This window comes from Lampetra fluviatilis, chromosome 33 (genome assembly GCF_964198595.1).
Source record: "Lampetra fluviatilis chromosome 33, kcLamFluv1.1, whole genome shotgun sequence".
NCBI lineage: Eukaryota > Metazoa > Chordata > Hyperoartia > Petromyzontiformes > Petromyzontidae > Lampetra > Lampetra fluviatilis.
In genome coordinates this window covers 11970931-11987936 of record NC_136307.1, presented here as the reverse complement: position 1 = coordinate 11987936, position 17006 = coordinate 11970931, and the positions used below count along the sequence as shown (strand labels likewise).

At 54.6% G+C, this 17006-nt stretch overlaps 1 protein-coding gene across 2 annotated transcripts in view; it reads right to left on the bottom strand.

Annotated features, from left to right (window-relative positions):
• Positions 1 to 227: 227 nt before the first annotated feature.
• The window catches only part of LOC144944082 (serum response factor-like), a 28782-nt gene continuing 12003 nt past the window's right edge, over positions 228 to 17006 (bottom strand). The window contains exons 3-8 of one of the 2 annotated variants that reach the window (XM_078872146.1): positions 9177 to 9399; positions 7187 to 7261; positions 6327 to 6452; positions 5716 to 5934; positions 4865 to 4932; positions 228 to 4192 (exon numbers count right to left, since the gene is read on the bottom strand). In XM_078872146.1, coding sequence (XP_078728272.1) covers positions 4097 to 4192; positions 4865 to 4932; positions 5716 to 5934; positions 6327 to 6452; positions 7187 to 7261; positions 9177 to 9399 — 807 coding nt within the window. In that variant the 3' untranslated portion in view covers positions 228 to 4096. The remainder of the gene's footprint in view (positions 4193 to 4864; positions 4933 to 5715; positions 5935 to 6326; positions 6453 to 7186; positions 7262 to 9176; positions 9400 to 17006) is intronic. The other variant, XM_078872147.1, reaches the window with a different exon arrangement.

Sequence of the window (17006 nt, the reverse complement as noted above, 5' to 3'; positions counted from 1 at the left end):
TGAAGACGAGACGCCCAATGTTTAAACCGATCCATGGGATGTGTAAAAAATAATAATGCACTCGTATTTTTAATGTGGAGAGAAAGACATGGGAAGGATGCGAATGGTCTGCTTATTTATTTTGCCACATATTCCCCACGACGCCAGTAATGTGTCTGTGTTATGTACTGGTGAGTTTTGTATTGAACTATGACCCGTACACGTTGATTCAAGCAAGTCTGACCGTGCTGATGAGACGATTAATGTCAAAACCGGTCCAGTTATCTTGTTGAACCGTTACGTCGAGGGACAGACATGGGACAGGCACACTGCTTATGCATCTTCCTATGGAGGCAAACGTGTCTCGAATGTTGGTTCTGGTACTGGATTCTCGCCTGGTCACCTCATTGCTCCCGTACTCTACCCAGGTTCTAATTTCAGGCCGAGTAAACCTAGGTGAATTCCACGGTCAGATATTCACTTCCATCGACGTGCACGGTCGGGAATGGTCATGGCGCTGTGATGGTCAAGGCGCTGTGCGGGGATGGCAACCACTACCCCAACCCATCTTCACGGGACACCAAGGCCACGCGATTTGTGCAGAACGAATTTATTTACAGTAGTGTACAGTGACATGTACAGTGTTTGAAATTCAGCCACCGGGCACGGGCACTGACACAAGTGGGGTCAGCGGTCCACATTGGCCCGGCCTTCACAGGGTGTGCGAGCCTCCACGTGGAGGCCCATCAACCAGGGAGAACTTTCAGACGGAGGTACCATCAACGAGAACGTCCACTCGAGGGCTCATCACCACGGAGAGACCCATCAAACGTGAAGAGCTTTCAAATGGAGACCCATAGACATTCTTGTGAGGTTCCATCAACCAAAAGAGCTTCACACATCGAGACCCATAAACATCCGTGTGAGGTATCTTCATATTCTTGGTTCTTTCAGTAAAGTCACGTAGAAGGGAAATAATTAAAATTAAACAATAAAATTCTCACGACGTTTCGATTGCAACACAAGCAATCATCATCAGGTGTGAAAACCACAGCAAACATTTGCTTGCTGTGGTTTTCACACCTGATGATGATTGCTTGTGTCCACGCAAATGTTTGCTGTGGTTTTCACACCTGATGATGATTGCTTGTGTTGCAATCGAAACGTCGTGAGAATTTAATTGGTTTATTTTTATTATTTTATTATTTCCCTCCTACGTGACTTTATCAAAAGAACCAAGAATATGAATCCCTGCAGTCACGAGACTTAAATCGAAATGAAATCCATGTGAGGGTTCCTCAACCAGGGAGAGCTTTCACATGGAGACCCATGAACATGTGTGAGGGTTTCTCAACCAGGGAGAGCTTTCATATGGAGACCCATGAACATCTGTGGGGGTTCATCAACCAGAGAGAGCTTTCACATGGAGACCCATGAACATCCATGAAGGTTCATCAACCAGGGAGAGCTTTCACATGGAAACCCATGAACACCCGTGAGCGTTTCTCAACCGGGGAGAGCTTTCACATGGAGACCCATGAACATTCGTGAGGGTTCATCAACCAGGGAGAGCTTTCACATGGAGACCCATGAACATGTGTGAGGGTTTCTCAACCAGGGAGAGCTTTCACATGGAGACCCATGAACATGTGTGAGGGTTTCTCAACCAGGGAGAGCTTTCACATGGAGACCCATGAACATGTGTGAGGGTTTCTCAACCAGGGAGAGCTTTCACATTGAGACCCATGAACATGTGTGAGGGTTCATCAACCAGGGAGAGCTTTCACATGGAGACCCATGAACATCCGTGAGGGTTCATCAACCAGGGAGAGCTTTCACATGGAGACCCATGAACATCCGTGGGGGTTCATCAACCAGGGAGAGCTTTCACATGGAGACCCATGAACATCCGTGGGGGTTCATCAACCAGGGAGAGCTTTCACATGGAGACCCATGAACATGTGTGAGGGTTCATCAACCAGGGAGAGCTTTCACATGGATACCCATGAACATGTGTGAGGGTTTCTCAACCAGGGAGAGCTTTCATATGGAGACCCATGAACATCTGTGGGGGTTCATCAACCAGAGAGAGCTTTCACATGGAGACCCATGAACATCTGTGGAGGTTCACCAACCAGGGAGAGCTTTCACATGGAGACCCATGAACATGTGTGAGGGTTTCTCAACCAGGGAGAGCTTTCACATGAAGACCCATGGACATCCGTGAAGGTTCATCAACCAGGGAGAGCTTTCACATGGAGACCCATGAACACCCGTGAGCGTTTCTCAACCAGGGAGAGCTTTCACATGGAGACCCATGAACATCCGTGGGGGTTCATCAACCAGGGAGAGCTTTCACATGGAGACCCATGAACATGTGTGAGGGTTCATCAACCAGGGAGAGCTTTCACATGGAGACCCATGAACATGTGTGGGTTTCTCAACCAGGGAGAGCTTTCACATAGAGACCCATGAACATCCGTGAGGGTTCATCAACCAGGGAGAGCTTTCACATGGAGACCCATGAACATCCGTGAGGGTTCATCAACCAGGGAGAGCTTTCACATGGAGACCCATGAACATCCGTGAGGGTTCATCAACCAGGGAGAGCTTTCACATGGAGACCCATGAACATCCGTGAGGGTTCATCAACCAGGGAGAGCTTTCACATGGAGACCCATGAACATCCGTAAGGTTTCATCAACCAGGGAGAGCTTTCACATGAAGACCCATGAACATGTGTGGGGGTTCATCAACCAGGGAGAGCTTTCACATGGAGACCCATGAACATCTGTGGGGGTTCACCAACCAGGGAGAGCTTTCACATGGAGACCCATGAACATCCCCGTGAGGGTTTCTCAATCAGGGAGAGCTTTCACATGAAGACCCATGAACATCCGTAAAGTTTCATTAACCAGGGAGAGCTTTCACATGGAGACCCATGAACATGTCTGGGGGTTCATCAACCAGGGAGAGCTTTCACATGGAGACCCATGAACATCTGTGAAGGTTCCTCAACTAGAAAGAGCTTTCACATGGAGACCCATGGACATCCGTGAGGGTTTCTCAACCAGGGAGAGCTTTCACATGGATACCCATGAACAGCCGTGAGGGCTCATCAACCAGGGGGAGCTTTCACATGGAGACCCATGAACATTCGTGAGGGTTCATCAACCAGGGAGAGCTTTCACATGGAGACCCATGAACATCCGTGAGGGTTCATCAACTAGGGAGAGCTTTCACATGAAGACCCATGAACATCCGTGAGGCATCATCAACCAAGGAAGAGCTCTCACATGGAGACCCATTCAACAAGGAAGACCTCCACGTAGAGACCCATCAAGCATGGCGAACTTATTACCCAACGGAGGACCTTTACATGCAGGTCCATTTATATAAACATTCATGTGAAAACCCCTCAGCACACGCCAACAAAAGCCTCTGTGGCAGAGGTCCATAAATACAGCAGAGCCTCCCCTGGAGAAACCTGGCAAGGCAGCAGTGAGAGCCCTCCCCCGAAGTGGAGACTCGACAAGTCAGCAAGGATCCACACATCAACAACAAGGCAGCTACGGACCACACGTACAGGTTCCTTAAGGCAGTGAGACCACGTGTAGAGGTACATTGACAAGGCAGCGGGAGCCCAGTAAAGTGCGGCTCCTGCGGAGGAGGTCTGGCCTGCGGGGCCTCAAGGCGAGACCTCCTCACGCAAGCTCTGCGGGCTCCCTTTTCCCAATGTCAGAAGCTACAGTAAATAATTGCATAAAAACGCTTATAAAATAGTGGAGTTTTCAGTGTATGTTACAAACAAGGCCACAGCGTGTCTCCAGTGCTGCTGCTCAGCACCTGCAAACGATTGCATTACATTTCAAAAAATAGGAAATATATTATTCTTTGGTGCATTAATAATAATAAAACACAATGTACATATATACAGTGAAATGGCATGGACAGAAGGTGTGGTTGGGGCAGCCGCCCAACTCTCGCGGAGCGCCCCGGGCTGCGGTGTTGCTCCGCTCGGCTCCACCCTCTTCAGCGCGCGAGGAGGCCACAGTCCACGGTCAATGGAGGTCGGGGCGGCGAGTTGGGCGAGCGAGTGGGCAAGGAGGCAGGGGGCTCAGTTTCCATTGGCGGCGGGCTTGTGTTCCGTCACGCGAGCCACGTGCAGCTCCGTCAGCGACTCGCTGCTCATCGTCGGTCCGATCACGGCCATCTGCCCAGGATGACAGACGCACGCACGCACGCGCACCCCAGGAGTTAGCCGCTCCTGGGGTGCGCACGCACGCATGCGCACCCCAGGAGTTAGCCGCTCCTGCAATCGACTCCGGACGCCGCACCTTATAGCCAGTTACTTTTATTTCGTCGCTGCAAACGGCACAGGCCCAGAAATGAAGTGGCCGGGACAACACACAGCACCATTAAATTAGCAAGAGATAACTGTCAACTCGTTCCTTGACTTGAGCAAAGTTATTATTATTTGAACAGCTTGGAAAAAGAGATGATGGCGATGGGATGAGGGAGGGCATTCTAAAGTGGAACAGTGCGTGGGAAGGAGAGAGAGAGAAATTAGGTGATCAGCAGTGTCGTCTGTTGAACACAGTGTGGCGATTGCTCTGTAGAGTTTGAACGTAGCGCCTCCACGATGGCCTTCGCGTAGTAAGAGCAACACAAACACTGCACGTCCACGTGAGCATGCAGCGGTGTCTGACATGCAAACGTTCGGCCACTTCTGTTAATCCACCGCAGGATGAGCGAGGGCCTCCCCATGCCGTTGTGGGTCACGGGGGTTTCAAGCGACCGTGCTCATTAGTGGGGGTTGGCGAAGGTGGTGAGAATAGATGCAGGAGCATAGAAGTACAGTACAGCACTGGATTTCAGTCCCAACCTGCTGGAGCTGCATAGGGATGTGCACAGGGCCGCTCGGACCGGCGAACATCAGCTGCTGGAGGCCACCTGAACACACACACCCACACGCATACACGTCTCTCGCACACACCCCAAAGACAAAGATCTCCCCCACAGCCTGAACAGACTTTTGGGAAGTGCTGTAAGTAATGACCTCTAAAGGCCATCACAGCACACAAGGGGGTGGGTGGCCAGCACCACGCAAAGATCGGGTACTTATTCGAGGCAGAGTCGACCTAGGTACTCATTGGAGGCCGAATCAACCTAGGGGAGGCCAAGGACCAGTTAAATAATTGTCACTGATGTTGGCCGTGAGTGGGACTCGAACTCTACGAACTTGGGTCACCGAGTTCGTAAAGTAGCGCACAAACCGCGACACTACCACTCCCCACACTCCCTGCACATACACGCGTTTCAGACACACCGTGGGCAACATGCCACTCAGTGTCCTCATCAGGGCTTCATTTCTCATTGAATATGAGTGAGAAACTTATTTTGCACCGTACGTAGCCAACTGTGCTAATCGAAGGCATGGAACATGTCCCAGGTTGCTGGTAGACTGGAGTACGTGGCACATGACGAGCAGTAGCGCCAGTCATCGCTACAGGAATACTGGATGTGGTGTGCCAGGTTCAGACCTACTTATTTCGCTCACCAGCCCGGATAAGAGGCCTATGAAATCAAGCCCCGGCCCTCACTCAAATTGTCCCGCAGCGACACAACTCTGAATGCGCGGTCGGTCCTCTAAACCCAGCCGGAACCGCGATCCAACGGAAGTCGTCCACAATCGATTGGTCGTCGCTTCCTCTCGGCCCACGCGTGGGGACCCACCCTGCTCGGCCGTGGGCCCAGGGCCGTGGTGGAGCTGCATGGAGGCCGGGCCCCCGTGGAAGGCGTTGAGGTGCACGGCGAGGCCCCCGCTGAGGCTGGTGCCGTCGCCGCCCAGCGAGGGGGAGCTCGCGTACATGATGCCATGCGGCGCCTGGTACATGACGTGCCCCGCCACCGACACCGGCATGCTGGATGACACCAGCGTGGCCGGGATGGGGACTGCACCCGCACGGGAAGAGGCACGTGAAGCGCGCCAAGAACAACAACAACCGCCAAGGACAACAACAACAACCGCCACCAGCGTCACCCCACTCACGACCACAGTCGATCAACGCTGACTTTTTCACAGCCGGAAGGCCTCACTTCGCCAATTGCCTAAGTTAACGCCGACTGCCCATTGACGAAGAGCGGTCGTGGCGCAGCCGAGTGGGCGGTCGAGGTCGTTTGCAAACGTCCAATGGCCCTTGGCCGTGGAAGCGGTTTGACTGGGGGGGGGGGGGGGGCGGGCGGGCGACCTAATGCCGCCTAGAGGCGACCTCCCCGGCCACAAGCGGCGACCTCCGGGGAGAACGGCCGCTGCCCCACAGCCCCCCACCACCCACCCCCCGTACCTGCCACGTTGCTGCCCAGCGATTGGCAGCCGCTGCCCTCCGACGCCGCCACCGGCTGCGCTCCCTGGGGCAACGCCACGTGGCCGTGGGCAGTGGAAGGCAGCAGCTGCGAAACGGCGACCCCACCTGGGCAGGCACGGCACGCACGGCATCACCGCGGCGCGGGCTACCCATGGGCCAAAGTGTGGAGAGACCGGGAGGTCGTTTGCTCACACCCACTGACCTTGCTCACTCCCATTCACTCATTCACGACCTTCCACTGATGCCAGCACCGCGCTCTTCCTCAAAGAGCAGTGGGCACCGTTTTCTTGGAGTATCGGCAGAGTGAATCTTCCCATCGCGGCAGACCCTGCACCCCGCCTAGTTTTCCTACCGAGTCGACTGCACTTGACTGAGCTGAAGGGACAAAGATCTCTCGTTTTGCCTTAACACTGTTGGGGCAAGAGCTGTTAGCGAGCATCGCCTATAAAGGCAAGGGCGGTGCACGATAGGGTGGGTGGCCATCACCACGCCTGGACGCCATTGTCTCCCCAATGCTGATGTTCACACACTGCACCAGCTACTCATTTAAGGCCGAGTCAACCTAGGGGACGCCCAGAACCGGTTAAAACATTCGCCACTATGCGTCGCCAACGTCCTGCAGGGCCATCCTCTACGGAACCACCCGGATGCAGGAATCGACGTCGCGGGTCGCCAAAGTCGCACTCCGCCCGCTCGCCCACCCGAACCCGTCCGCCTGCTCATCCGCAGCCGTCCGCTCACACCACCATCTCACCTCGACCTGGGCCTAGGTGAGCACGGCACGTGCCGGGTGGGGGGTGGGGGAGGTGTGGGGTGAGGGGGGGTTTGAGTGATCCCACCTGACAGCGAGTGTCCCTGCATCTGCTGCGTCTGCGTGTGACCCGCGGGTGGAGCGCCGCCCGCATGCGAGTTTCCTGCAGCCACAGACACACGGAGACACAGGGGTGCATGGAGATACGGAGACACGGAGAAACACCACGGAGAGACACTGAGTCGGGGGGTGAGTCGGGGGATGAGTCGGGGGATGAGTCGGGGGATGAGTCGGGGGATGAGTCGGGGGATGAGTCGGGGGATGAGTCGGGGGATGAGTCGGGGGATGAGTCGGGGGATGAGTCGGGGGATGAGTCGGGGGATGAGTCGGGGGATGAGTCGGGGGATGAGTCGGGGGATGAGTCGGGGGATGAGTCGGGGGATGAGTCGGGGGATGAGTCGGGGGATGAGTCGGGGGATGAGTCGGGGGATGAGTCGGGGGATGAGTCGGGGGATGAGTCGGGGGATGAGTCGGGGGATGAGTCGGGGGATGAGTCGGGGGATGAGTCGGGGGATGAGTCGGGGGATGAGTCGGGGGATGAGTCGGGGGATGAGTCGGGGGATGAGTCGGGGGATGAGTCGGGGGATGAGTCGGGGGATGAGTCGGGGGATGAGTCGGGGGATGAGTCGGGGGATGAGTCGGGGGATGAGTCGGGGGATGAGTCGGGGGATGAGTCGGGGGATGAGTCGGGGGATGAGTCGGGGGCCGAGTCGGGGGCCGAGTCGGGGGCCGAGTCGGGGGATGAGTCGGGGGATGAGTCGGGGGATGAGTCGGGGGATGAGGTGGGGGATGAGTTGGGGGATGAGTTGGGGGATGAGTTGGGGGATGAGTTGGGGGATGAGTCGGGGGATGAGTTGGGGGATGAGTCGGGGGGTGAGTCGGGGGGTGAGTCGGGGGGTGAGTCGGGGGGTGAGTCGGGGGATGAGTCGGGGGATGAGTCGGGGGATGAGTCGGGGGATGAGTCGGGGGATGAGTCGGGGGATGAGTCGGGGGCCGAGTCGGGGGCCGAGTCGGGGGCCGAGTCGGGGGACGAGTCGGGGGACGAGTCGGGGGACGAGTCGGGGGACGAGTCGGGGGACGAGTCGGGGGACGAGTCGGGGGATGAGTCGGGGGATGAGTCGGGGGCCGAGTTGGGGGATGAGTTGGGGGATGAGTTGGGGGATGAATTGGGGGATGAGTTGGGGGATGAGTTGGGGGATGAGTTGGGGGATGAGTTGGGGGATGAGTTGGGGGATGAGTTGGGGGATGAGTTGGGGGATGAGTTGGGGGATGAGTTGGGGGATGAGTTGGGGGATGAGTTGGGGGATGAGTTGGGGGATGAGTTGGGGGATGAGTTGGGGGATGAGTTGGGGGGTGAGTTGGGGGATGAGTTGGGGGATGAGTTGGGGGATGAGTTGGGGGATGAGTTGGGGGATGAGTTGGGGGATGAGTTGGGGGATGAGTTGGGGGATGAGTTGGGGGATGAGTTGGGGGGTGAGTTGGGGGGTGAGTTGGGGGGTGAGTTGGAGGCTGGGTTGGGGGATGAGTTGGGGGATGAGTTGGGGGCTGGGTTGGGGGATGAGTTGGGGGATGAGTTGGGGGATGAGTTGGGGGCTGGGTTGGGGGATGAGTTGGGGGCTGGGTTGGGGGATGAGTTGGGGGATGAGTTGGGGGATGAGTTGGGGGATGAGTTGGGGGATGAGTTGGGGGATGAGTTGGGGGATGAGTTGGGGGATGAGTTGGGGGATGAGTTGGGGGATGAGTTGGGGGATGAGTTGGGGGATGAGTTGGGGGATGAGTTGGGGGATGAGTTGGGGGCTGGGTTGGGGGCTGGGTTGGGGGCTGGGTTGGGGGATGAGTTGGGGGATGAGTTGGGGGATGAGTTGGGGGATGAGTTGGGGGATGAGTTGGGGGATGAGTTGGGGGATGAGTTGGGGGATGAGTTGGGGGATGAGTTGGGGGATGAGTTGGGGGATGAGTTGGGGGCTGCGTTGTTGTCAGCGCTGGGTGGCAGGGTGGGTGCGGAGCGACCCCCTCACCTGACATGAGGGTGAACGAGGACGCGTTGCCGTGCGTTTGCATGTGGCCCCCCTGGACCGTCTTGCAGGAATGTCCGCCGCCCACCATGTGGCCGCCCGCCATGCTGGTTGGGGGTCCCGCGGAGGAGGAGGGTGGGGAGTAGCTGGGGCTGGAGAAGTGGTGCGGCCCGGGCGAGGAACCCGGGAAGTTGGTGATGGTGAAGAGCGTGGGCTTCAGAGACTCCTGCAGCGGCAGCACGGACGCACACGTCAGGCCCACGCTCTCTCCCACTCCCTCCGGAGCTCTCTCCACGCTGAACCAGACAGGCTCCACACCTCGAGTGCAACCCTGGAGCACGACCTCGTTTAAAGGTCACGGCCACGGGGTTGGGGGCGTGACCCAGTGTGCGGAGGTTCGCGGTTCAGCTCCGGCATGCGGCCCTGGTTAATACTGCGGTGTGCGTTAACCTTTAAATTACCACGAGCCGTCCACTTCACAGCCGACGTCAAAGACCCCGTGGTGTCATTAGAAATAAGGTCGCTGGCTGCCGTCGGCATCACGATCCAAATTTGCCAAATTCGAAAAATCCGACCGCGATTACTTAATTTGGATTACACGGCAGACACATCGCTCGCCACTGCCAAGTCACTGCAGCCTGTCCCTGCACCGCACCACACCGCACCGCACCACACCGTACCACACCACACCACACCGGTGACGCGGCCCCGTCACCTTATCTCGGCGATAAGGCTTCCTCTGCCTGACATCTCTTAGCAGAGGGGACCTCCCGGCAGGGCAGGAGTGGGTGGGCGAAGGGACGCGACCCCGGACCCCTCTCCGTGGGGAGGGAGGTAGATTTGGGGGGGGGGCGGTGGGCTGGGCCTTGGAGATCGACGGGGAGGGGGGGCACTTCGTCCACGTGTGACGGAGCTGGGCAGCTGAGGGCCCTGGACATCCATCGTTGGGACCCCAGCTGCCACCCACACAGCTGAGCATGCGGGGTAGGGGGTGGGGGGGTGCGGGGCACGTGGCAGCTGCCACCTGTGAGGCTACACAGGTGTAGGGGGTGGGGACGAGGGGAGGGGGTGCTCTGGTGGGGGAGCGGTAACATGTTAATTACATTGTGTACACACACTCGCACACTCACTCACACACATACAGTGACACTCACTCACACACACAGTGACACTCACACAGTGACACTCACTCACACACATACAGTGACACTCACTCACACACACAGTGACACTCACACAGTGACACTCACTCACACACACAGTGACACTCACACAGTGACACTCACACAGTGACACTCACTCACACACACAGTGACACTCACTCGCACACTCACTCACACACAGTGACACTCACACACACACAGTGACACTCACTCACACACAGTGACACTCACTCACACACAGTGACACTCACTCACACACACACACAGTGACACACACTCGCACAGTGACACACACACACACACACAGTGACACACACACAGTGACACACTCACACACACAGTGACACACACACAGTGACACACTCACTCACACACAGTGACACACTCACTCACACAGTGACACTCACTCACACACACAGTGACACTCACTCGCACACTCACTCACACACAGTGACACTGACTCACACACACACAGTGACACTCACTCACACACAGTGACACTCACTCACACACACACACAGTGACACACACTCGCACACAGTGACACACACACACACACAGTGACACACACGCACACAGTGACACACACACAGTGACACACACACACACAGTGACACACACACAGTGACACACTCACTCACACACAGTGACACACACACAGTGACACACTCACTCACACACAGTGACACTCACTCACACACACACACAGTGACACTCACTCACACACACAGTGACACTCACTCACACACACAGTGACACTCACTCACACACACAGTGACACTCACTCACACACACACACAGTGACACTCACTCACACACACACAGTGACACTCACGTACTCACACACACAGTGACACTCACACACACAGTGACACTCACTCACGCACAGTGACACTCACGTACTCACACACACACAGTGACACTCACGTACTCACACACCCACCCCGGCTCCTCCCCACATCACCGCTCATTAATCGATTAGGCGCACGTGCACGCGCAACTCCCCCGGGCACGCGCCTGACGCCCCCACCACGATCACCACCATCCCGGCCATCCAGCATCTCCACGCGCACGCGCGGCAATGACAAAGATCCCCCGTACGGCCTTCACAAGACTGCTGGGGCAAGAGCCGTCAGCGAGTCGCACCTATGAAGGTCGGCATTGGCACACGAGAAGGCGGGTGGTCAACACCCACGCCCGGACGCCTTTGTCTGCCCGGCGCTGATGTTTAATACACAACGCACAGAGTAGAGTCGCCCTACGGGAAGCCCAGGACCGGTTGGTATATTCGTCACCATTGCCGGCCGTAAGCGGGCATCGAACTCAGGCCCTCCGGCTTCGAAGCGCAGTGCGTCAACCACTGCGCCACCGCTCCCCACGTGACAGCCACAGCATGATCCTGACCCCTAAGCACCCCGACGACTGACGACTCACCCTAAACCCTGAGAGTCTCTAACCCCCCCCCCCGACTCCTGACGACTCACCCTAAATCCTGAGAGTCTCTAACGCCTACCTCCCCCCCCCCCGACTCCTGACGACTCACCCTAATCCCTGATAGAGTCTCTAACGCCTACCCCCCCGACTCCTGACGACTCACCCTAATCCCTGATAGAGTCTCTAACGCCTACCCCCCCCCCCGACTCAAAACCGCTTACTGCCCGCATCGCCAAACTCTCGCTCTTTTCGACCCCGACCTCGAAATTCAAACCACAAATCGTGACCCTGAACTCGGATCTGTCATTGGAGCCTCGCGAGCGCGGACGTCAACCGCGAGCCCCAAGCCTTTACCCCAAAGCCCAACACTCACACCCACAACTAACCGTACCTCGAAGTATCACGCGAACTGCCAACACAAACTCTGAATGATACTCTCCCACCACTAACCACAAACCTCGACCCCTAAACTCTACTGACCCCTAAACTCTACTGACCCCTAAATTCTACCCACACCGACACCTACCCCTACCCACACTGACCTCTAGCCCCTACGGAGGGCCGTCTACCCCTAACACGTACCCAGTAACCCCTGCCCCCCGTCCTAGGGGAGCCCAGGGCAGTGAGTGTGGGCCCCGGGCCCCCCACCTCCTCCTCCCCGTGTCGGGGGGAGGGGAGATGTGGGTCCCTGATTGACGCTGAGATTGGAGAGGCCTCGGAGGAATGTCGGAGCGACGGCGGGACACGCGCACGGCATAAACACTCTCTCAACACACACACTCACACAACACACACTCAACACACACACACTCACTCTCAACACACACACACTCACTCACACACACACACACACACACTCTCTCAACACACACACACACCACCCCCCACACACACACACACCCACCACACACACACACCTCACTCCCAACACACACACACACACACTCTATCAACACACACACTCACTCTCTCAACACACACACACACCCCTCAACACACACACACACCCTCTCACACACACACACCACCAACACACACACCACACCCAACACACCCACACACACCACCCTATCACACACACACACACACCCTCACCAACACACACACTCACTATCAACACACACACACACTCTCTCAACACACACACTCACTCTCTCAACACACACTCCCCACTCATCAACACACACACACACACACACACCCTCAACACACACACCACTCATCAACACACACACACACTCCCAACACACACACTCACCAACACACACCCACACACACTCCCTCAACACACACACACACACTCACTCTATCACACACACACACACACCACTCTCAACACCACACACTCACCTCTCAACACACCACACACACTCACTCTCTCACACACACAACACACTCACTCTCTCAACACACACACACACACCACTCTCTCAACACACACACACACACTCACTCTCTCAACACACACACACACACTCACTCAACACACACACACCACTCTCTCAACACACACACACACACTCACTCTATCAACACACACACACCCACTCCTCACACACACACACACACTCACTCTATCAACACACACACACTCACTCTATCAACACACACACACACACTCCTCAACACACACACACACACTCACACTATCAACACACACACTCACTCTCTCACACACACACACACACACACTCTCAACACACACACACTCACTCTATCAACACACACACACACACTCACATACTCACACACACACACTCACACACACACACACACTCACTCTCTCAACACACACACACACACACTCACTCTCTCAACACACACACACTCACTCTCTCAACACACACACACTCACTCTCTCACACACACACACACACTCACTCTCACACACACACACACTCACTCTCTCAACACACACACACACACTCACTCTTCAACACACACACTCACTCTCTCAACACACACACACTCACTCTTTCACACACACACACACACTCACTCCTCAACACACACACACACTCACTCTCTCAACACACACACACTCACTCTCTCAACACACACACACACTCACTCTCTCAACACCACACACACACTCACTCTCTCAACACACACACACTCACTCTCTCAACACACACACACACACTCACTCTCTCAACACACACACACACACACTCTCAACACACACACACCACTCTTCAACACACACACACACACTCACTCTCTCAACACACACTCACTCTCTCAACACACACACACACACTCACTCTCTCAACACACACACACTCACTCTATCAACACACACACACTCACTCTTCAACACACACACACACTCACTCTCTCAACACACACACACTCACTCTCTCTCAACACACACACACTCACTTACTCAACACACACACACACTCAACACACACACACACACTCACTCTCTCAACACACACACACACACACTCACTCTCTCAACACACACACACTCACTCTCTCAACACACACACACACTCACTCTTTCAACACACACACACACACTCTCTCTCTCAACACACACACACACACTCACTCTTTCAACACACACACACACACTCACTCTCGCAACACACACACACCTCACTCTCTCAACACACACACACTCTCTCAACACACACACACACACACTCAACACACACACTCACTCTCTCAACACACACTCACTCTCTCAACACACACACACACACACTCTCTCAACACACACACACTCACTCTATCAACACACACACACACACTCACTTACTCAACACACACACACTCAACACACACACACACACTCACTCTCTCAACACACACACACACACACACTCACTCTCTCAACACACACACTCACTCTCTCAACACACACACACACACTCACTCTCTTAACACACACACACTCACTCTCTCAACACACACACACACACTCACTCTCTCAACACACACACACTCACTCTCTCAACACACACACTCACTCTCACAACACACACACACACTCACTCTCTCAACACACACACACTCACTCTCTCAACACACACACACACACTCACTCTCTCAACACACACACACACTCACTCTCTCAACACACACACACACTCACTCTCTCAACACACACACACACTCACTCTCTCAACACACACACACACACACACTCTCTCAACACACACACTCACTCTCACAACACACACACACACTCACTCTCTCAACACACACACACTCACTCTCTCAACACACACACACACACTCACTCTATCAACACACACACACTCACTCTCTTAACACACACACACACTCACTCTCGCAACACACACTCACTCTCTCAACACACACACACTCACTCTCTCAACACACACACACTCACTCTCTCAACACACACACTCACTCTCACAACACACACACACACTCACTCTCTCAACACACACACACTCACTCTCTCAACACACACACACACACTCACTCTATCAACACACACACACTCACTCTCTTAACACACACACACACTCACTCTCGCAACACACACTCACTCTCTCAACACACACACACTCACTCTCTCAACACACACACACACACTCACTCTCTCAACACACACACACTCACTCTCTCAACACACACACACACTCACTCTATCAACACACACACACACACTCACTTACTCAACACACACACACACACACACTCACTCTCTCAACACACACTCACTCTCTCAACACACACACACACTCTCTCAACACACACACACACACTCTCTCACACACACACACACTCACTCAACACACACACACTCACTCAACACACACACACTCACTCTCTCAACACACACACCCACTCTCTCAACACACACTCACTCTCTCAACACACACACACTCACTCTCTCAACACACACACTCACTCTCTCAACACACACACACTCACTCAACACACACCACACTCACTCTCTCAACACACACACACTCACTCTCTCCAACACACAACACACACACACTCACTCTCTCAACACACACACACTCACTCACTCAACACACACACACACTCACTCTCTCAACACACACACACACTCACTCAACACACACACACACACTCACTCTCTCAACACACACACACTCACTCTCTCAACACACACTCACTCTCTTAACACACACTCACTCTCTCAACACACACTCACTCTCTTAACACACACTCACTCTCTCAACACACACTCACTCTCTTAACACACACACTCACTCTCACAACACACACTCACTCTCTCAACACACACACACTCACTCACTCTCTTAACACACACACACTCACTCTCTCAACACACACACACACTCACTCTTTCAACACACACACACACACTCACTCTCTTAACACACACACACTCTCTCTCTCAACACACACACACACACACACTCACTCTTTCAACACACACACACACACACACTCACTCTCTCAACACACACACACTCTCTCTCTCAACACACACACACACACTCACTCTCTCAACACACACACACACTCACTCTCTTAACACACACACACTCTCTTAACACACACACACACACACACTCACTCTCTCAACACACACACACACACTCACTCTCTCAACACACACACACACTCACTCTCTTAACACACACACACTCTCGCAACACACACACACACACACTCACTCTCTCAACACACACACACACTCACTCTCTTAACACACACACACTCTCTTAACACACACACACTCACTCTCTCAACACACACACACACACTCAACACACACACTCACTCTCTCAACACACACTCACTCTCTCAACACACACACACACACACACTCTCTCAACACACACACACTCACTCTATCAACACACACACACACACACTCACTTACTCAACACACACACACTCAACACACACACACACACTCACTCTCTCAACACACACACACACACACTCACTCTCTCAACACACACACACTCACTCTCTCAACACACACACACACACTCACTCTCTTAACACACACACACTCACTCTCTCAACACACACACACTCACTCTCTCAACACACACACACACTCACTCTCTCAACACACACACACTCACTCTCTCAACACACACACACTCTCTCAACACACACACACTCACTCTCTCAACACACACACACTCACTCTCTCAACACACACACACTCACTCTCTCAACACACACACACACTCACTCTATCAACACACACACACACACTCACTTACTCAACACACACACACAC